The sequence below is a fragment of the Leptonychotes weddellii genome, chromosome 4, assembly GCF_054177405.1.
Source record: "Leptonychotes weddellii isolate Sample4059 chromosome 4, ASM5417740v2, whole genome shotgun sequence".
Classification (NCBI taxonomy): domain Eukaryota; kingdom Metazoa; phylum Chordata; class Mammalia; order Carnivora; family Phocidae; genus Leptonychotes; species Leptonychotes weddellii.
The window spans coordinates 353,554-371,643 of NC_138372.1; the positions used below are offsets into that span (position 1 = coordinate 353,554).

At 65.0% G+C, this 18,090-nt stretch overlaps 2 protein-coding genes across 2 annotated transcripts in view; one reads left to right on the forward strand and one right to left on the reverse strand.

The window, feature by feature from the left end:
• Window positions 1-14: 14 nt before the first annotated feature.
• SCNN1D (sodium channel epithelial 1 subunit delta) lies at window positions 15-11,324 on the forward strand. The gene is given in 16 exon segments (XM_081817260.1): window positions 15-165; window positions 1,251-4,110; window positions 4,584-4,758; window positions 4,920-5,223; window positions 7,002-7,372; window positions 7,926-8,133; window positions 8,243-8,314; window positions 8,317-8,420; window positions 8,587-8,675; window positions 8,750-8,913; window positions 9,039-9,137; window positions 9,492-9,801; window positions 9,886-9,941; window positions 10,113-10,177; window positions 10,297-10,372; window positions 10,477-11,324. Coding segments are annotated over 15 exon segments (2,448 nt in total). The 5' UTR covers window positions 15-165; window positions 1,251-4,058; the 3' UTR covers window positions 10,780-11,324.
• A 462-nt stretch (window positions 11,325-11,786) lies between these two features.
• ACAP3 (ArfGAP with coiled-coil, ankyrin repeat and PH domains 3) overlaps window positions 11,787-18,090 on the reverse strand; it is a 14,117-nt gene continuing 7,813 nt past the window's right edge. Inside the window, exons 6-19 of the mRNA XM_081816808.1 lie at window positions 17,429-17,712; window positions 17,290-17,341; window positions 16,941-17,041; window positions 16,754-16,865; window positions 16,259-16,467; window positions 16,118-16,187; window positions 15,908-16,002; window positions 15,625-15,827; window positions 15,325-15,432; window positions 14,160-14,258; window positions 13,833-14,053; window positions 13,573-13,682; window positions 13,367-13,477; window positions 11,787-13,258 (exon numbers count right to left, since the gene is read on the reverse strand). Coding sequence (XP_081672934.1) covers window positions 13,111-13,258; window positions 13,367-13,477; window positions 13,573-13,682; window positions 13,833-14,053; window positions 14,160-14,258; window positions 15,325-15,432; window positions 15,625-15,827; window positions 15,908-16,002; window positions 16,118-16,187; window positions 16,259-16,467; window positions 16,754-16,865; window positions 16,941-17,041; window positions 17,290-17,341; window positions 17,429-17,712 — 1,923 coding nt within the window. The 3' untranslated portion in view covers window positions 11,787-13,110. The remainder of the gene's footprint in view (window positions 13,259-13,366; window positions 13,478-13,572; window positions 13,683-13,832; window positions 14,054-14,159; window positions 14,259-15,324; window positions 15,433-15,624; window positions 15,828-15,907; window positions 16,003-16,117; window positions 16,188-16,258; window positions 16,468-16,753; window positions 16,866-16,940; window positions 17,042-17,289; window positions 17,342-17,428; window positions 17,713-18,090) is intronic.

Sequence of the window (18,090 nt, forward strand, 5' to 3'; positions counted from 1 at the left end):
TGCGTCTCGCTGCCACCTCCCACCCCTCTCGGCCCGGACCGCCCGCGCGTGCGCACTGGCGGGCAGCTCCGTGGGGCGGGGCCCAAGGGCGGTCGGTCGGCGCGTGCGCCCTGGCGGTCAGGGCCGTAGCGGGTGTGGGGCGGTGTTGGACCCCTGGTCTCTCAGGTGATCTGGTCAGGCGGTCAGGGCGCCGCGAAGCATCCTTCCGCCGTAATGCTGTCCGGCGGGCGGCCCCAGGGCTTGTCAGCGGCCGATGCGGTCCGTCCCAGAGCGGGGCGCGCCATCCCGGGGAAGACAGACAAGCCCAGGCCCAGGGTGACCCCCGAGGTGCCGGCGTGAACTCTGCTTTGAGTTCACTGGGACCCCGACTGTCCCACCGGCTACCTTCCAAAGGATGGGGCCAATCCGGTCTGGGGGGCCCAGTCCTGGGCCATGTAAAGGAGAGCACCCGAGGCACTAGGGTCCCCCGGCCCCATCAGTGACTGAACCCCGCTCGGGCCCCTGAGGGTCACGTCCTGATTGGCCTTGTCTGGCCACCAGTGAGGCGCGGGGACGGGGAGCCCTGCGAGAACCTGTGCCAGGTGGGGTCTGCCCTGGACAAGCCTGTCCGGCCCCTGCCCGTGGGGGAGAGCCCGCCTCATAAAAATAGTTCCACTGTTTCCCCAACTGAATTTTCCACCCAGCCCATGAATAGGGTCATTATGCAACAGTGGACGCTGCACTGAGGCTTGCTTTCTGCTCCCACGGTCCCCTCCCTGGCCTAGGGGAGGGGGAGGCAGAGCTGGCCACCTGGCCATGGGAGTATGCCTGAAGCAGGCAGGTGGGGATACTGTTCCAAGGGCCAGTGTCCGTGGAAAGGACCCTGACTGCGGAGGCCTGGAGCTGGTCCCCTCCACCTCCTCAAGTCTGCCATGAGGGAAGGCTTGGAGGGACATGAGGATGACACACAGGAGATTGTAAAGTTGGTGTCTGAATGCGGGGTGGGCGAGGCGGCTGAGCAAGCCAGCATACTGCGAACAGCCCTCCCTGGAGAGAAAATCCAGGACAGGGCCAAGTGGGGTCCTGGAGTGTCCCCTCGTAGGTTATGTCAGGGGGAATGCTGCATATCAACTATGAGGCAGGTGGTGGTCATCAGTCCAGACAGATCTGGAGAGGCCATTGCTGTGTTGGACTGTCTGGCCCTGTGGGACAGAGCTAGGGTTCCAGACCCTTCACCATTACCCCTGACTGCCTCTCGGCTTGGGCCACAGGTCAGCGAGGTGACTGATCACACAACCATTGACAGTGGACACCGAGCACCGACAGGTCCAGCCGTGGCCACTGGCAGAAGACAGGCACCATGCTTACCCTTGAGTCTGGCCCACCCAGGGCATCTCAGGCAGGATCTGAGCAGCCCCAGGCCCTGGGCAGAACCCAGAAGGCGTGCTCATCGTCCATCCGCAGCCAGGTAAGTCAACCCGCGGGAATCCAGCCTGCTTCTGCCTCCTACCACATCACCCATCCCTGGCCTGCCTTCCTTCTGGGGGCTGTTAGTTTCCAGAGTTCAGCCGCCTGCTGCCACACTCAGCATGGTGCCTTCACTCCTCCACCTCCCCCAGGGGCTCCGCCATCCCCCCACGGTGCGGGCCCGGCTGTTTTTAGCACATGGAAAGTTATGTAAGGGAGGCCACTCCAGGGCACCTGGGGTTCAAGCCCAGGTGCGTCTGACACAAACCCACACACACCTGCAGAGCCCAGGCAGTGACAGTGTGGGGCTGGGGCCTCAGGCAGGTAGAGGCCCTCTCCTGCCTCAGTTTGTTCCTGTGTAAAATGGGGGTGCCGACTCACGTGGGAGCGTCTTGATGGGAAGACTCAGCTCAGAACCCCTCAGCATCAGCCCCCAACCTCCTGATCACCAAGCACCCCTGAGTCACACCTAAGGGAGAAGAAGGTGCCCAAGACAGATGTGGCCGGCAGGTGCTGCCAAGACCCTCACCCTACCAGCCCCACATAGGCTGCCTTCCAGGTCAGCAAGGCCCAAGCTGCCCAGCCCTCTGGCCATAGAGCTGATGGCCTCAGCAGTCGAGACAGGAGTGGGCAGCTAGGCTGGCGGCAAATGACAACTGAGACCTTCTCCAACCCCAAAGCCACCCTTTTGGAGCAGAAGCTGGAGCTAGCGCTTTCTGCCAGACTTCCTTCCCACCCCTCCCACCGCTGCCAATGGCCAGGCTGCAGGAAGAGGGTGGCTGTCTTCTCTCTTGAGCATCTTGGGTGGGGGGGCCCACGGCTCTGTGTCGGAAGAGCTATCAGGAAACCAAGAGTGTTAGAATCAAGAAAACATCCCCCTTACCAGTTGCTGCTACCCCCTCCCCAGGGCGGGACTTGAAGGCCTCAGTCACATCTGACTGGGAGGGACCGCCTGGCCAGGGCTCAAGAGAGGGTCCCAAAGAGCCAGCCTGGAGGTGACCAGGCAGGAAGTGTGCACACACCCCAGCCCTTCCAGTGGGAGACACCTGGCCAGACCCCGAGCCCCACCGACCCCCAGCTGGCTGGAGGCATCTCAGGGAGTCCCCTCTGTGCTCACTGGAGCTGCTGCTTAACCCTGTGGTCAGTGTTTGGAGCGGGGGAGAGGTTCCACATTTGCACCAAGAAGGCCCCTCACCCTCCTAGAAGCAGGTGGGCCAGCCTCCAGGCCCAGGGAGGACGACCCCCACCTGCCCACACCCACCAGGAATCCGGTACATACGCAGAGCCCACGGGCTCAGACTTCACTTCTGTCATACCAGAGTCCCCTAGGACCATCTCTAAGCTGCCCCTGAGGAGGGGGGGGGCCACCCACAGGTGAATAAGCTGAGCCTGGGGGCCCCATGAAACACCAGGCACCAACAGTCTCCAGGACAGCCCCAGCCTGGAAGGGGATGCCTTGGCACCCCTAGGCCCAGCCTCATGAAGGCTCCCACTCAAAGTCCCAAAGAGAGGTTGTACTCAGGAGATTGGGGCCAGCCATCCTACTGTCCTTCTGGGGAGAGGGTGGAAGACGTGGGACCACCCACCTGTCCCTTCTCTGAGGCGTTGTCACATCCCTTCACTACAGCTGTTGAGTGACCACGTGGGCCTACACTGTGCCAGGAGCTGGGGTCACCCTGTCCTGCCCTAGCCTGCTCTTCCCAGGGCCAGTGAGGCCTGGGGAGGCAGGAGAAGGGATGCACCAGGAAGGGAGGAGGGGGCTGCCAACCTCAGTGCCGCTGGATGCAGTCTCTCTGCCCTGCTGAGGCAGCCAGAGACCTCTCTGCCCTCCCAGAGGTGGGCTCTGGGGTGACCTCCTCCCCTCCCCACTGGTCGCTGATCCCTGGCCCAGGCGCCTTATGCTGGCCCCTTGGCAGTTCTCAAGCTGTTTCCCCAGGAGGAGGGAAGGGAGGTTTGTGCCTTCCGCCTGGATGATCTGTGACTCGAGCCCCTCATCATCACAGGCATGCCTCTGCCCCTGGCCAGGGCTCCCTCTCCCACAGGAAGGTGGGGGCTCCTGTTCCCTGTGAGCCGCCCTTGGCCGGAGGGGACTCTGGCCAGACCCGAGCTCCCCAAGCCCGGGGTCTCCAGGCCCCTCCTTCCTGGCAGCTCCCTTCTTCAACCTCCTGAGCTGGGAGCCACAGGTCACTCCTGTTCTCATTACCCAGAGCACCCGGGACCCTCCTCTGCTGCTCACAGGCCTCCCCCAGGACAGTGTGCCGCCCTATCCCACAGAGGAAAATTGCTCAGTGGCAGAGGCCTGAGACACCCCAGGCCTGTGCTGAGTCTGGAGGGTCTGATGCGGGGCTCAGGGAGGGGGTAGCCACACCAGTGATACCAGCTGGCCCCACCCCTGAGCCTTGAGCAGGAAGAGGAAAGTAAGGCCCATTTTGCACTTGAGCTAACGGACTCCGAGAGGCTGATTAATTTGGGCAAGGTCACACGATAAGTGACAGAGCCACGATGCGCATCCACAGCCAGGTGAGCCCAGGGCCTGTTCTTCCCCAGGCGTATGACTTCCTCCTCCCAGACATCACCAGTGACCATCTGCCTCCTTCCAAAGCCACAGGCTGATGACCTCACCCCTCCTCAGAGCCAAGGCCCCACCAGCAGGGCCTATTGGAAGTGAGGCTCCCTCCCTCATCCCAGTCCAGGCCCTCTGCACTGATTTGGGGTGGGGTGTCAGAAACTAGAGCTTGCCCCGGGGGGGTGGGGGGCAGTAGGGCCTGCGCCACACCCTCAAACCTGGGACCAGGCTGAGGGTTTGCTTATTAGGGAGGGTGAGACCGCTGGGTCATCCTGGGGACATGCTGGATCCCCCACTGGGGCCAGAGGTGGTGGGTCATCCTGGGACGGGGGTGAACTGGGTGTCCTGCCTTCAGCCACACTGAGGCCAAGGACTTCAACCCCCAAGACGGTGTGATCCGGACCCTGAGTGTGCTGTGTGTTCTTAGCACGTATATGGCCAAGACGTGGGTGTGTCATCTTTGCGGGCGGGGTGTTGTCTTAGTAAGTGGTGTGGTCAGCAGTGGCCTTCTCGTCTGCTGGGAAGAGTGAACTGTGGGCCACATGGCACCAGGTGTCCTCTCCACACCCAGGCCGAGTTGTTCCCACGGTCCGAGCCTGTCCCAGTGGCTGGCCCTACACACCTGGGTTCTGGGACCAGAGGCCCCTGCCCGGCGTCCCTCGGTCACAAACACCTGTGGTCAGCACTGACAGCGTGAGCCGGGCAGGCATCCCTCGCCGCCTGTCGGAAGGAGAGAAGGCAGAGAGGTGAGTGGCCAGGGCACACTGCTGGGAGCAGGCAGAGCTGGTGTCGGACCCAAGAGAGGTCTGAGCTTCGGGAGGTGGGGGAGCAGAGGGTCTGCCCGGCGAGAAGCCGCTGAGCCGTGCAAGGGGGTCTCAGCCAACACAGGCCTCTCCTCTCCCTCTAGGAACCAGGAACCGCTCATCCCCAGGGCTCTGGGCAAGAAAATCTCACCCAGGGGCAGGACCCCCATCCCTGTCCTCATGGCTTCCCCTTCCGGGTCCAGAGTGGGTGTGTCTGCCCCTGCCAGCCGGGCCCTGCCCTGCCCTGCCTCAATCCACGCCCAGCCAGCCTGTTATAAACAGGAGGCTGCCTGGCCATGTCGTCCACATCCCACTTTGTCTTGTCACCTGCTGGAGCTGCCATCACTGAGGCAGCTGCCTCACCACGGGAGAATGGAGGCACCTGCAGAAGGAGGCTCCAGCTTCCAGGTACCAGAGGGCACCTGATGTGGGCTTCCTTTCCCATGCTGGGGGCAAGGAGGGAAGGTCATGTCTCTCTCAGGGTCTCTTGGGCTCTCTCGAACCCGAAGTGCAGGGAGTTCTGTCCCACACGTCACCTTGAGCACAAAGGGCGAGAGAAGAGGGTCACGCGGTCCCCACTGACTGAGGGCTTGGTGTGTGTGACAGGAGTACACCCCTGCTCCTGCTGTGTCTGAACCGAGGCACCTCGGATCCCTCGGGGCGTCTGGGGCCCTCTCTCCCAGGTGTCTGGACCCTGCCCTTCCCTCAGGAGGCCCTGGAGGCTCTCAGTGGTCCTCAAGATCCCCATCTGCAGGGCGTCCCCTTTTCCTACCCTGGTAGCCCCAGCCAGGGCAGGAGGGGGCTGGTCTGGGCTACACGTCTGGAGGAGGGTAAACATGGTTACTGGAGTCAGAAAGAACCTTCTGGAACCCCTTTTGCCTAACCTATAACACACAGCCGAGGCCTGTCTCACCTTGGAGGCCCAGTGTGATCCTGGTGGACACACATGTGGGCAGAGCTCTGCGCAGTGTGAGACCCAACGTGGGCACCCCCTGCCAGTACCTGCTCCTGGCCAGGCAAGTGGGAGGCCCGCAGACCTGAAGCCGGGCAGGAAGGCCAACCCACCCTCGCCTTGTACCTGTGGTCCCACGCCACCGGCTGCCTGCTCCCACACAGTTTCCCAGAGCACGTGGGAGCCGGCTGCTCAGGTGTACCAGGCTGGGCGTGGGCTGGCTGAGATGCAGTGGGGGCTCAGAGGCACCCCCGGCTCAGCCCCCTCCCCAGGTTCCTCAGGAGGGGGCCAGAGCTCAGGAGGCCCCACCCTGGGTGCAGGAAGGCCCAGTGATTCAGACCAAGAGGCAGACGGTGTGGGAAGTCCCCCGGAAGCCAGTGTGGTGACTCCACATGTATTCGGGAGAGCAGGCGTGGCCTAGTCAGGGTCCCACGTCCCTGTGTGCTGGAGGGACTGGGGGTCTGGGGGCCCTGGGTCTGTGGCTCTACTTCTCTAGGGCCCTCAGGTCCCCACCACTGGCTAGCCCACGGGCCCCCTGCCCACTTTTCCTAAAGCCCAAGGTCCACAAACAGGGCTTCCCTGGGGACAACCTCGGTAGATGATGCCTCACCGGGCGCCCAGAGCACTGAACAGTCCTCAGGCCCGACCCTTGGCCCAGACGTGGCCGGAGCAGCCTGGTTCCGTCAGTCCCAATCAAACGTGGCCATGGTGGCCACTAAGGGTTGGTAGAGACCATTGAGGCCCAGAGTCTAGTCTTTGTGGGGCCCCTAGACCTTCAACATTGGCTCGAGGCCCAAGGACACAATACAGTCCCTACCCCAAGCAGGTCACCCACCTGGCCTGCCCTTCCCTAGAGTCCCCTGCCCCACTTGAGTGGACAGTAAGCCTGTGTCCAAACAGTACCGCGCAAGGCTTGGACACCGTATTTCCTGCTGTTCCTGTCCCCACCGGCAGACCCAGCTCTGGCTGCAATAAGACTCACGTGCGGAGGCTGCCCAGTGCCCGGGCCAGTGTGGTGTGGGGTGGCTGCAGGGCCGGTCCCAAGCCCCCGATAGGGCCTCTTTTGAACATCAGCGGGCTGGGCGGTGCCATTGGTGGCCGGGGGACACGACCGTCCCTGGAGTTCCCAGGGACAGAGAATGGCAGTCCTACCAGCCCGAGGTGAGGAGGCCTGAGTGGGAGTCAGGCCGGGCAGCAGGTAGGGGCCACACGGGGGCTTGCTCCTTGGCCGCAGGTGGGAGCCACGGCCCATGCAGCCGGTGGTTGCCCGACGTTCCGTGAGGCCCAGCGGCCCCCGCCACCACTGCTGGAGGGCAGGCCCAGAGAGGGGCTGGTGGAGCTGCACACCTCCTTCAGGGAGCTGTTCACCTTCTTCTGCGCCAACGCCACCACCCACGGGGCCATCCGCCTCGTCTGCTCCAGCCAGAACGGCCTCAAGACGGCGTCCTGGGGGCTGCTGCTGGTGGGCGCCCTGGGGGTGTTCTGCTGGCAGTTCGGGCTCCTCTTAGCACAATACTGACGTCACCCGGTCATCATGACCGTGTCCGTGCACTCGGAGCTGAGGCTCTTCCCAGCCGTCACTCTGTGCGACATGAACCCACACAGGTGAGTGGTGCTGCCTCCCCACCTGGGCAGCCTGGGGGCACCTCCCGGGTGTGGTCGCAGTGGAGGGCCACCGGCTCGTTGATGACCCCACCCCACTGCACCCCTGCGCCCAGTCGGGAGCTCTGAGACCTCTGCTCTGGACGGTGGTGGTGGGGAGGGTGTTCAGGGACCAAGAAGAGCCAGCTGGAGCTTGGCGTGGTCAGCGCCCCCCAGACAACAGCTGCTGGGCAGCCTGGGAAGGGTGAGGGGAGGTGGGAGGGAGCTTTCCAGAAGGGCAGCCTGCAGCTAGGCTTCAGGTGGGGGGCGGGGGGGCAGGAGAAGGGAGCAGGGCAGCGTTCCGGGTGGGGAGGCAACAGGAGCAAAGACAGAGGGAGCTGTGGCCGAGCCAGGAGGCTGGTGGAGTCCACACGGGGGCGGGGGGCTTCTGGGCCTGACCGGCTGATTCTGGGGTCAGCACCGCGGGGATAGGCACTACCCTCCCCAGCAATACCTGGGGACTGATGTGGGGGCTCTGACTGAACCCACCCCTCTCCCTCGCCCTGCCACCCTCCAGGCCATGCTCAGCCCGCTACCACCTGCAGGTACTCGATGAGTTTGCCCAGGAGAATATCCACTCTCTCTACAAATTCAACTTCAGCGAGAACAGGCACGTCCTCTTTGCTGACGCCCGGCTCCCACAGCCTGCCTTCTACCTGGACCGCGGGATCCGCCTACAGAGGCTGAGCCAACCAGGCGGCCAGAACAAAGTGGGTTTCCGCCTGGTGAGTGTCCCTAGCCCTGCGAGGTCCCGGCACGCTGTCACCCGGCAGGGCTGTGAGTTGGGCGTGGACGGACGAGGAGGCCATGCTGAGCTGGCCCCGCTCCCCTCAGTGTAACAGCACCGGGGGAGACTGCTTCTACCGGGCCTTCTCGTCAGCCGTGACAGCCATCTGGCAGTGGTACCCCGCTTGCACTACCTGAACATCTTGGCCCTGACGCCCCCCGCCCGCGAGGACGGAGGCCGCTTTGTCTTCTCCTGCCGATTCGACGGCCAGGACTGCCAGGCCCGGTGAGTGGGCGCGGGGCAGCGGGCTGCTTCCCCACTGCGGGCGTGGGTGCCAACCTGGGGTCCGGCTGGCTGCACACGGCTTCGCCCAGAGGCAAGGCAGGCCGCAGTCCCTCAGGCCTCACGCGATGGGGTCATGGGCTGCTGCGAGTGTGGCCCCTGGTTCCAGGCACTTCCGAATGTTCCACCACCCCACCTACGGTAGCTGCTACAGCTTCAGTGGCGTCTCAGCTGCACGGCACCCGGGCATCACCCATGGTGAGTGCCAGCCCCAGGCTGAGTGGGGCAGGGGGCGTCCAGGCCAGCCGGGCCACACCCCCTTCCTCTCCCAGGGATCAGCCTGGTCCTCAGGGCTGGGCGGCAGGACCACCTCCCTCTGCTGTCCACGGAGGCTGGCATCAAGGTCATGATTCGTGGGCATGACCACCCGCCCTTCCTGGAGCACCAGGGCTTCAGCGTCCGGCCGGGCACCGAGACCACAGTCGGCATCCGAGAGGTGGGCGGGCCCCTGGGAGCCAGGGCAGAGGAAGGGCCCCAGGCCTCCCCCTCCCGACATCCCTACCCAACTCCGGGGCCTCCGGGGCTGGGACGGTGGGACTGAAGCACGCCCCCTCCCCTCAGGACGAGGTGCACCGGCTGGGGGGCCCCTATGGCCGCTGCACCAAGGGTGTGGAGGGCGTGGACGTGCAGCTGCTCTACAAGGCCTCGTATGCCCTGCAGGTGAGTGTGGGGCCGTCGGGGGACAAAGGGAGCGTCTCAGGAGGGACCAGGGAGGCCAGGAGAGAGGTGGTCAGGGGAGGGGGATCTGGAGTCTGGGGGGCCCTCGGGAGAGGGAGGCCAGGGGAGGTTTGGGGCAGGGCCCAGGGGAGGTGGAGGCCAGCGGAGATGGAGCTGGGGAGTTGGGGGGCAGGAATGCCCAGGGGAAGGGGTGGCCGAGGGGGAGGGGAGTGGGGGAGGGTGTAGGGAGGGCAGGTGCAGTGCTGAGAGGGAGGTGAACCAGGCCCTCCTGCGGGCCCTGGGGGAGGGATGTCCGGCCCCAGGACCTTCAGCTCATGTCCCCCCCCGTCCCCCCAGGCCTGCCTCGTGTCCTGCTTTCAGCAGCTAATGGTGGAGACCTGCTCCCGCGGCTACTACTTCTACCCCCTGCCGTCAGGGGCCGAGTACTGTAGCTACGCCAGGCACCCGGCCTGGGGTGAGACCCCCCGGCCACTGGGGTGGAGTGCGGCCAGGCACTGTCGACCTGCAACCTCTCCTCCACCCCACATCGGCCTAGTGGGTTCATCTGTGACACACAACCCCCCCCCGGTCACTGCTTCTACCGCCTCTACAAGGACCTGGGCACCCCCCGGCTTCCCTGTACCTCACGCTGCCCCAGGCCCTGCAGGTGAGTGGCAAGTGTGGGGGCTCGGGGTCAGGGGTTACTGCCACAGCACCCCAGCAGGAGTGTAAGGGGGTCTGTCTCTCCCAGGGAGTCTCTACAAGCTCTCTGCCAGGACCTCCAGATGGCCTTCCTCCAAGTCAGCCGTGAGTGCCCCGAAGGGGTGGGTAAGGGGCAGGCAAGCAGGTGGGTCTCACAGGCCCCAAAGGCTCACCCTGGACCAGCTGTGCCCCGTGGTCCCTGCTCTTAACACTGGCCGCACAGCGCCCTGAGGGCTGCGAGAAGCTGCAGCCCCAGCGAGCCTTTTCTGTGCACAGGACTGGATCCTGGCCGTGCTGGGCAAGCGACGCCACAGGAGCCTGAGCCAGAGCCCAGGCCTCAGGTGGGTGCACACCCCCTCCAGAGGCCCCTCCCTCTGCCAACCTTGTCCTCAGTACCCCAAAGAGGGGCCCTGCCGTGTGGGCCCAGGGCCCAGCCCCTCACACCTCCGCCTTGCCCCAGGAGCAACGTGGCCAAGGTGAACATCTTCTACCAGGAGCTCAACTACCGTACGGTGGACGAGACGCCCGTTTACTCGGTGAGCCAGCTGGGAGCCAGGGGCTGTGGTGGGGGCAGGACCGGCGGCTGGCCAGCCTGGGGCGCAGCCCCGTGCACCTGCTCACCGCCCACTGGGGCCTGCAGGTGCCCCGGCTGCTTTCAGCCACGGGCAGCCTCTGGAGCCTGTGGTTCGGCTCATCGGTCCTCTCTGTCCTGGAGCTGCTGGAGCTGCTGCTCGACGCCATAGCCCTCACGCTCCTACGGGGCTGCCGCTGGCTCTGCAGAGCTCGGGGGTCCCAGCCAGGGGCAGCCACGGTGCCATCCCACGCCACGCCAGAAGCCAACCAGTTGCCCACTGACCACAGGGATGACATTAAGCATCTGGGGGGCCCTGCTGGCCTCATCTCCCACGACGCTCCCCGGAGCTCTGGCAGGAGTCTTTGCTGAAGAGTTAGGCCAAGTGAGGGGCCCAGCCTCCCCACACCTGAGCCAGCCGGACTTGTTCTGATCCTGAGGGACATGGCAGCGGTGGGCTCTCCTGGCTGCCCAGGGTGAACCGGACCAGCCCCACAGAGCCACCCCAGCTAGCCAAGCCAAGCCCAGGGCCCAGGAAGCAGCACTGGGGTCTGCAGGCAGGCACCAGGGTGCCCGGCCACCTGCCCAGTGGCGGCCTCACTCAGGCACCAGGGCAGGGGGAGGGGAGCGAGTGTCCCTACCACTCTGGATTCCCGAGTCTAGTCTGCTGCGTAGCTGTGTGTGCGCGTGCGAGGCGGGGGGGGGGGCCTCCACATGGGAGTGTGTCTGTTTGGTCAGTGTCGTGTAAACGCATGTACGTTTCTAAGTGTGTCAACATACCTGTGTATACCCATGTGCAGGTGTGTGCAGGCATCTGGTGGAGCCTTCCTCAGCTCGGGGCAGCTGGGAAGAAGGGTCGGGCCAGGCCAAGGCACTTGGTGACCTTGGGCTGCTTTGTAATAAAACTAGCGATTCCACCTGGTGGCTACGGTGTGTGTTCCTCCCCAGTTACCCTTCCCGCGTAAGCGGAAAGCCCCAGGCTGAACCTCCACACTCCTTGGAGCCACAAACACACTGTGGGGGCTGGGGGGGCTGGGGGACAGGAGGACACGGTGCCCACGGCCAGCTTGCAGGGTCAGGGCTTGCCCAGGAGACGGGACCAGCCCCAGACCACCCTCCCTGGTTAGCATCCACCTCTACTACTCCCTCCAAGGGGCACACTCCAGGCCACAGAAAGGCAGAGGGGCGAGGGAGTCAGTTTCCATCAGAGAAGCACCCCCAGCCCAGCACGCAGGGGCTGGGTTCTGGCTTACTGCATCCTTTTGGGGCACTGGGGCTACCCTACTCAGGGCCACCCCTCAGGGAAGGCAAAGGACCCAGACACCCCCTCCCCAGCTGCGAGAGTGGAGTAAGGCGGGTGAGCCAACGACAGGCAGGAGTGCAAGCAGCAGTTTATTAACCGTGGTCTGGGGCAGGGGGCGGGTCCTGCCAGCCCAAGGCCCTGATGCAGGTAGTGGGGTGGGAGGCAGGGGCAGAGCTCAAGCAGGGAGAAAGGAGGGAGTTAATTCTGCTCTTTAGGGGTCACAGCCGACAGGCAAGGGAGTTGGGGGGGGCCTCAGTCAGCACCCACCTTGCCGCCCATGGAGCCTCCCTGGACAGCTTTTGCATAGTGACCAGCCAACTGGCCTTGGCCAGACCAAGGACGTAAGTTGGGGAGAGGCCCAGCCACTGCCCCAGGGCTCCAGGAAAGGGGACTGCAGAATGAACGCCTTGGTGGGCCCTGGGGAGTGAGCTGAGGGACGTGTGGACCCGCCCAAGGGCCCAGCGGAGAGGTGAGGCCGGCGACGGGCAGGCACACCTGCAGGAGCCTCCCCGGCAGCAGGCAGAGCCAGGGGCGTCAAGGTGGTCCTCGAGAGTCCACGGAGAAGAGACGCAGACAAAGTGAGAAAGAGGTCGTAGAAAATCTGCTCAGTCTGTGACCAAGAATGTCAGATGCAGGGGTGGAAAGTGCCAAAGTCCTTTATGCACCGGCTCGGGGCCAAGTGCCTCTGGAGGAGGCAGGGACAGGTCTCTGGCCGCCCAGCACTGGGGCCTGCGTGGCCAGCCACATGGCCTTGGGACGCCTGCGTCCAGCCAGGGCTGAGGCCCCAGGCCACAGCCCGTCCCCCAGCACCCGAGAAGCCCAGCCTGGATGCCGGTCACTAAGTGAGGTACACGGGTTGATTCCCTGGATGGGCTGCCCTTCTGCCCTCAAAAGGCGCTGGTGGCCAGCCACCAGCCCCAGGGCCTAGCAGAGGGGCTCTGGGGGTGTGTAGGAGGGACCCAACTAGCAGGTCAGTGTTCTACGGCAGTAAAGGTGGGGGCACGAGGTGACACAAGCCCTGAAGGCAGAGAGGACAGAAGTGACACAGGTCCTAGGATGGACGGAGGGGCACAAGGTGACACTGGGCCTTCAGAGTGGTTTGTGACATGAGCAACCCAGGCGCCCAAGAAAGGGGTCACCTGAAGACACGGGGTCCCCAGGTGTGGTGAGGGGCACCAGACGACGCAGCACCTCCCAGGGGGAAACGTGGGGCTTCTTAAGACTCAGTGCTGGGGTCTCTCCCAGCCCGAGGGGCCGGGGCAGCTCCGAGGAGGGCAGAGCAGGCAGCCAGGGCTCCAGGGCCACACAGGCTTGGGGCTCTCAAGAAATGGGCCCGTGGCCACCACAGGCAGGGCAGGCGGGCGGGGGGACAGGGCGGTCCAGACCCGGTCCGCCCCGCCCTAGCTCTCCTCCAGGTGGAGGCTGATGAACTCCTGGATGCACCTGCGGTACTGGAGCTCCGTGGGGCTGCTACCCGCCAGGGGGCCTGGCTGGCCCGGGGGCGCCTCGGCCTCTCGCATCTCCTCAGCCATGCGCGCCAGACGGAGCCTGGGGGAGGTGCGGTTTGAGGCCGAGCCGGAGCCCCTCCCGCCCCCTTCCCCCGCACCGCCGCGCGCAGCCCCCGAGCCCCACCCCCAGGGCCCCGCCCACGCTCACAGCGTGACTATGTCTGCGTTTGCCTCCTGGATCGCGATGCTCAGCGGGTCCTGCTGCTCGTGGTCCAAGGCATGCTGGTCAGCTCCCCGCTTCAAGAACAGGCAGACCTGACTGAAGGGTGGAGGGGACAAGTCGGGGCCGGCCCGAGGCGGGTGAGGCGAGCCCCCGCCCCCCACCCCAGGGCAGGAGGGGCGCCGGAGACTCACCCCGTGCGCCCCAGGAGTGTGGCGTGGTGCAAGGGCGCCCGGCCCCGGCTGTCTCTTTGGTTCACGTCTGCTCCGTTTTGCAGAAGGAATTCACAGACAATCAAGGAGCCCTGGGGAACCGAGGACAGTTCAGACTCACCTGGGAAATGGCCCCTCGCTGGTCTCCAGGAGGGTACAAGGGGTCCTCGCATTCGTGCCATAAGAAAGAGCCCTGAAGATGCATCTGTCCCGCGCAGCCCCCGCCCCCCGCGCCTGCTCACCCCTAGCACAGCCTGCACCAATGGCGTCTTGCCCTCGTCCTCCGTGTCCGCCCAGTTGACCTCCGCCCCGTGCGCCAGTGCCGTGGCCAGCGCAGGGAGGTCTCGGGTGCGCGCCGCACGGTGCGCCAGGAGCCCGGGGTGCAGCTCACGCACGTCTGCCAGGCCCCAGGCCTCAGCCTCTCCGTCCGCCTCACCGCTGGAGTCCTCAGACTCTGCACCCTCTACGGGGAGGGGAGGGGTACGGTCAGGGGCTGCGACATGGCCTGGAGTGGGGTTGGGGGAGGGCGGGGGCTGGGCGGCAGCGGAGGCAGGGAGGCGCGCACCCACCCTCCTCGGTGACGCTGTCCACCACGGAGCCTGCACCGAAGGCCAGAACGTCCGAGCTGCCGTCAGAGCTGCCCCCTAAGCCACTGTCGCTGCTCAGACCTGCGGGGTCCGGGGACAGATGGAGACCCTTAGAGTCCCTGACTCCTCCCAGAGCTCTGCTGGAAGGCTAGAACTCCCATCCATCCTCCAGGGAATGCCCCAGGAACAGAATCAGCCCTCACTAGGGGAGGGGAGCCCTGCCTAGGATGGGGCAAAAGGGGAGAAAACAGCTCAAAGGAGCCAAAGTAATGCACCCAAGAGCCCAGCCCCCGGGGAAGCCCACCCTGTGGCAGGTCGGCCCTAGCAGGATGGATGGGCTGAAACAGAGCCATGCGCAGTCAGTGGGCATTCCGCTCTGTTTGTGGCGAGTGCATGCTGCAAGTTCACTGGGGACACCCCCAACCCCACCCCTCCCCCAAAACACTGAGCGGAATCTCAGATGGCTTACCCAAGGGCAGCCCCAGCCTCAGGAATGGTGAGGCAGCGCCCTCTGCTGCCGGAGGGCACCCCCTGGTCACCGCCCCCAGCCCTGTCAGTTCTTGGCCTGGGTCCATGCCTTCGGCCTACACTGCCCAGGGAGGTTCTACAGGTGCCCCAGACCACTGGGTGCCGATAAATCATTAACAGGAAGCCCTTGGTGGGAAACCCTGCTTGTCGCATTTGGCTCCCAACTCCAAGAGGAGCTGGGAGAGATGCACAATTGTCTCTCACAGGCTGGCTCCAGCACACAACTGTCCAGGCCCCCAGCATGCACGCGCACACATACACATGGGGCCCTCAGCACACACGAGCACATGCACACACACCTACGTACATGCCTGTATGCACATTCAGCCACGTATCCATATACACCCACGTGCACTCACATACACATACTTACTCTGGTGGGCATACCACACACGCAATTCGCACACATCACTCTTGAGGTTCATGGCCTCAGCCTCCAACTCAGTGGCCAAGTAACCCCAGACCCTCGAGATGCTATCTCAGCCTTAGCCCTGCTTGACCCCCAAACTCTCTCCAGCCCCGACCCAGTACTTCCTGCAAGGAACACCGGTCCCTCCATTCTGAGGAACTGAGCCAAGGGAAGAGGGCAGCGGGTGACTAGGGACCTCACAGCACTTACTACGTGGACCAGCTGCAGCAGCCCCTGCGTCGAAGTAGGAGAAGAGGGAGTCCAGCTCATCTGGGCAGAAGAGAGAGTCCCTCCGGAACTTGCGTTCCACAGCACCTGCTGCGGGAGGTGGGGAAACTGAGGCCCAAGGCAAAGTAGGGTGCCCAAGTCCTGCTGGGAGTCCCTGCCTCCCTCCTGCCCTGCCCCACCCTGATCTTCCTGGGGCCTGGGGTTTGGTGGCTCATGCACCTGCAGGAGCCCACTTCCCCACCCTGCACGGGTGTGTGAGCAGAGGGTACGGCCTGCGGGTACCTGAGGACAGAGCAGCCACGGAGGGCAGGACAGGCTCCAGGCGGACCTTGCGGCGCGCAGCGGGGGCTCGGGGGGAGCTGTGGTGGCGCTGGCACTTCTGTGCCCGCCAGTGCCGAGGGGCCTCCCGGGCTGGTGCGGAGGGCGGCTTCCGCAGGAACTTCTTTTCCACATACTTGTCCTTGATCCAGGCCTCCTTGTCCTGCCTGGACCAGGGGTGGACGTGAGGCTGCACTCATGTGCGGGGGCTCCCCTGGCCCCATCTAGGCCGCCCCCCCCACCTCACCTGGGGCTGCTGGCTGTGGGCTTCCTGCTGCCCGGCCCCTCGCACTGAGCCTCGTAGATCTGGTTCACGGTGCTGTTTCCCAGCTCACACATCAGCTAGCAGGAGACAGGGGTGTGGGCATCAGCCCCAGCTTACAGTAGGCCAGCCGCCCCCCGGGGCTCGCAGACCTGGCCGCGGTGGCCTGGCAGCCTGTGATGGCCTCATACACACCTTCAGCAGCTCTGGCTCCCACGAGTCCAGAGTCAGGGACCGCACCTTGGAGCAGTGGACACCCAGGCTCCTGGACAGGGAGGAGGCAGGGTGAGTCAGGGCACGGCTGTACCCCAGCCCCCCGCCCCCCGGCGGGCCCACCTGTGGACGCCTGAGCACTCAATGCACAGCAGCACACCCAGGTTGATGCTGGCCCAGCGGGGGTCCGGCTGGCCACAGTCCCCACACCGGCTGTTGCCGGCCACACTCTGCACGCGCTGCAGCACACTCTCGCCCTTGACACTGCGCTCCCGAGAGTCCGTAGCAGAGTCGATGCTGCTCGTGGATGGAGATGCCGTGCGGTCCAGCCTCTGGGGGTGGCGTGAGGGGCCGCTCAGCCCTCGCGAGCTCCAGGCTCCCTCGCCCGGTGGGCCCCCCCACCCCCAGCCAGAGGTCCAGCACAGGCCAGGGTGGCTGAAGCATGAGGCCGCGTGCCCGTGAGTGCCTGCATACTCCCACGCACACAGTGGGCGCGCCCGCAGGCACACAGACGCTCACACTGCACACGTATCTGCACGCGAGCAGCCTGCAGGGACTGTCCCCCCGCCGCCCACAGCCATGCGCTCACACTCGTGGAGGGTGTTGAGAGGGCCACACCTCACTGTAGCAGCTGTCTGGGCTCTCCCGGTAGGCAGAGGCAATGCTGGCTTGCACGGCTTGAACCCAGGCCTGCCGCAGCTTCTCTGAGTCAGCCTGCAGCATGCAGCTCCTGGAGGAAGGGGACCATCAGGCCAGGCAGGCAGGGGCTCCCTCCCCCACCCTGCCGCGGGGTGGGCCTCCTCACTTGGTGGGTGACACGACCTCAAAGCAGAACCTCCGCTCGATGTCCTCACATGGCTTCACAGAGCACAGACGGAGGTCATCCACCACCACGGTCAGCACGTCCTGCGGGCAGCACCACCGTGGCCCTTGTGCCCAGCACCTAGCCCTGGCCCCACACTGACCACCCATTGATTGCTCTACTTTATGGACTCAGACTGAGATCCAAACAGTCTCTGTCCCCTGACCATTGAGGTTCAGTGTCCTCGGCCCTGTCTGACCCCCCCCCGCCCCCACTGAGCAGCCCACCCCAGGGTCCAGGTGGGGAGGGTCCCAGCCGTCACTGAGCCAGCCCCAGCAGCCCCAAAGCGCACCTTGAGTTTCTTCTGGTAGACCAGCTGGCTGTTCTGGATGGAGAACCAGCGCCTGGGCAGGTGGATGGGCCAGGAGGGGGTCAGGCAGGGCCAACCCCATGTCTGCCCCACAGACCCCCTGAGAAGGCCCCTCCCTCACCGGTTCCATGTCTTGAAGGCATTACTGGCCCTCTTGAAGAGGTAGCCCTCCATCACCACACCGCTGGGCGCGTCCACATCAAACTCCACTTTGGGCTCATCATAGGAGAAGTCCTGGGGGTGGTTGGAGCCCAGCCTCCAGTGAGTGTCCACCCCTGGTTGTGAGGACGCTGCCGCCCTGCCAGGCTCCCCCAGAGCCAACACTGAGGTGGGGCGCTGCTCTCCACAGCCTCTTCCTGACCCCAGCAGAGACAGTTGCCCCGAAACCCCACTGGGGGCAGACGCCTCACATTACAGCTGAGGGCCCCAAGAGCTCCATCCCCCGCCCCACACCCCCAGCCTTGCAGGGACAGCAGGCTCTGGGATCAGGAAGGAAGCTGCCCCCCCATCCTTAGTCCCCCATTCACAGTGCCAGCTGGGCCTGCTCCAGCCAGCCTGACAGAGCCCCATTCACAGGGACTGAGGAGACACTGAGTGCCGCCCTGTGTGTCCAGTGGTAGGACAGGAGGCCCAGCCACCTGCTCCCCTGGCTGAGCGGGGGCAGAAAGGAACAGCTGCTGCCGTTCCTGTGCCCGCGGGGGACGTGGTCCAGCTCAGCCCAAGTCCTGCTGGTGCCAGCCACCACGGACAGCAAAGGGGTCCCAGGTGTGGGGGGGGGGGACG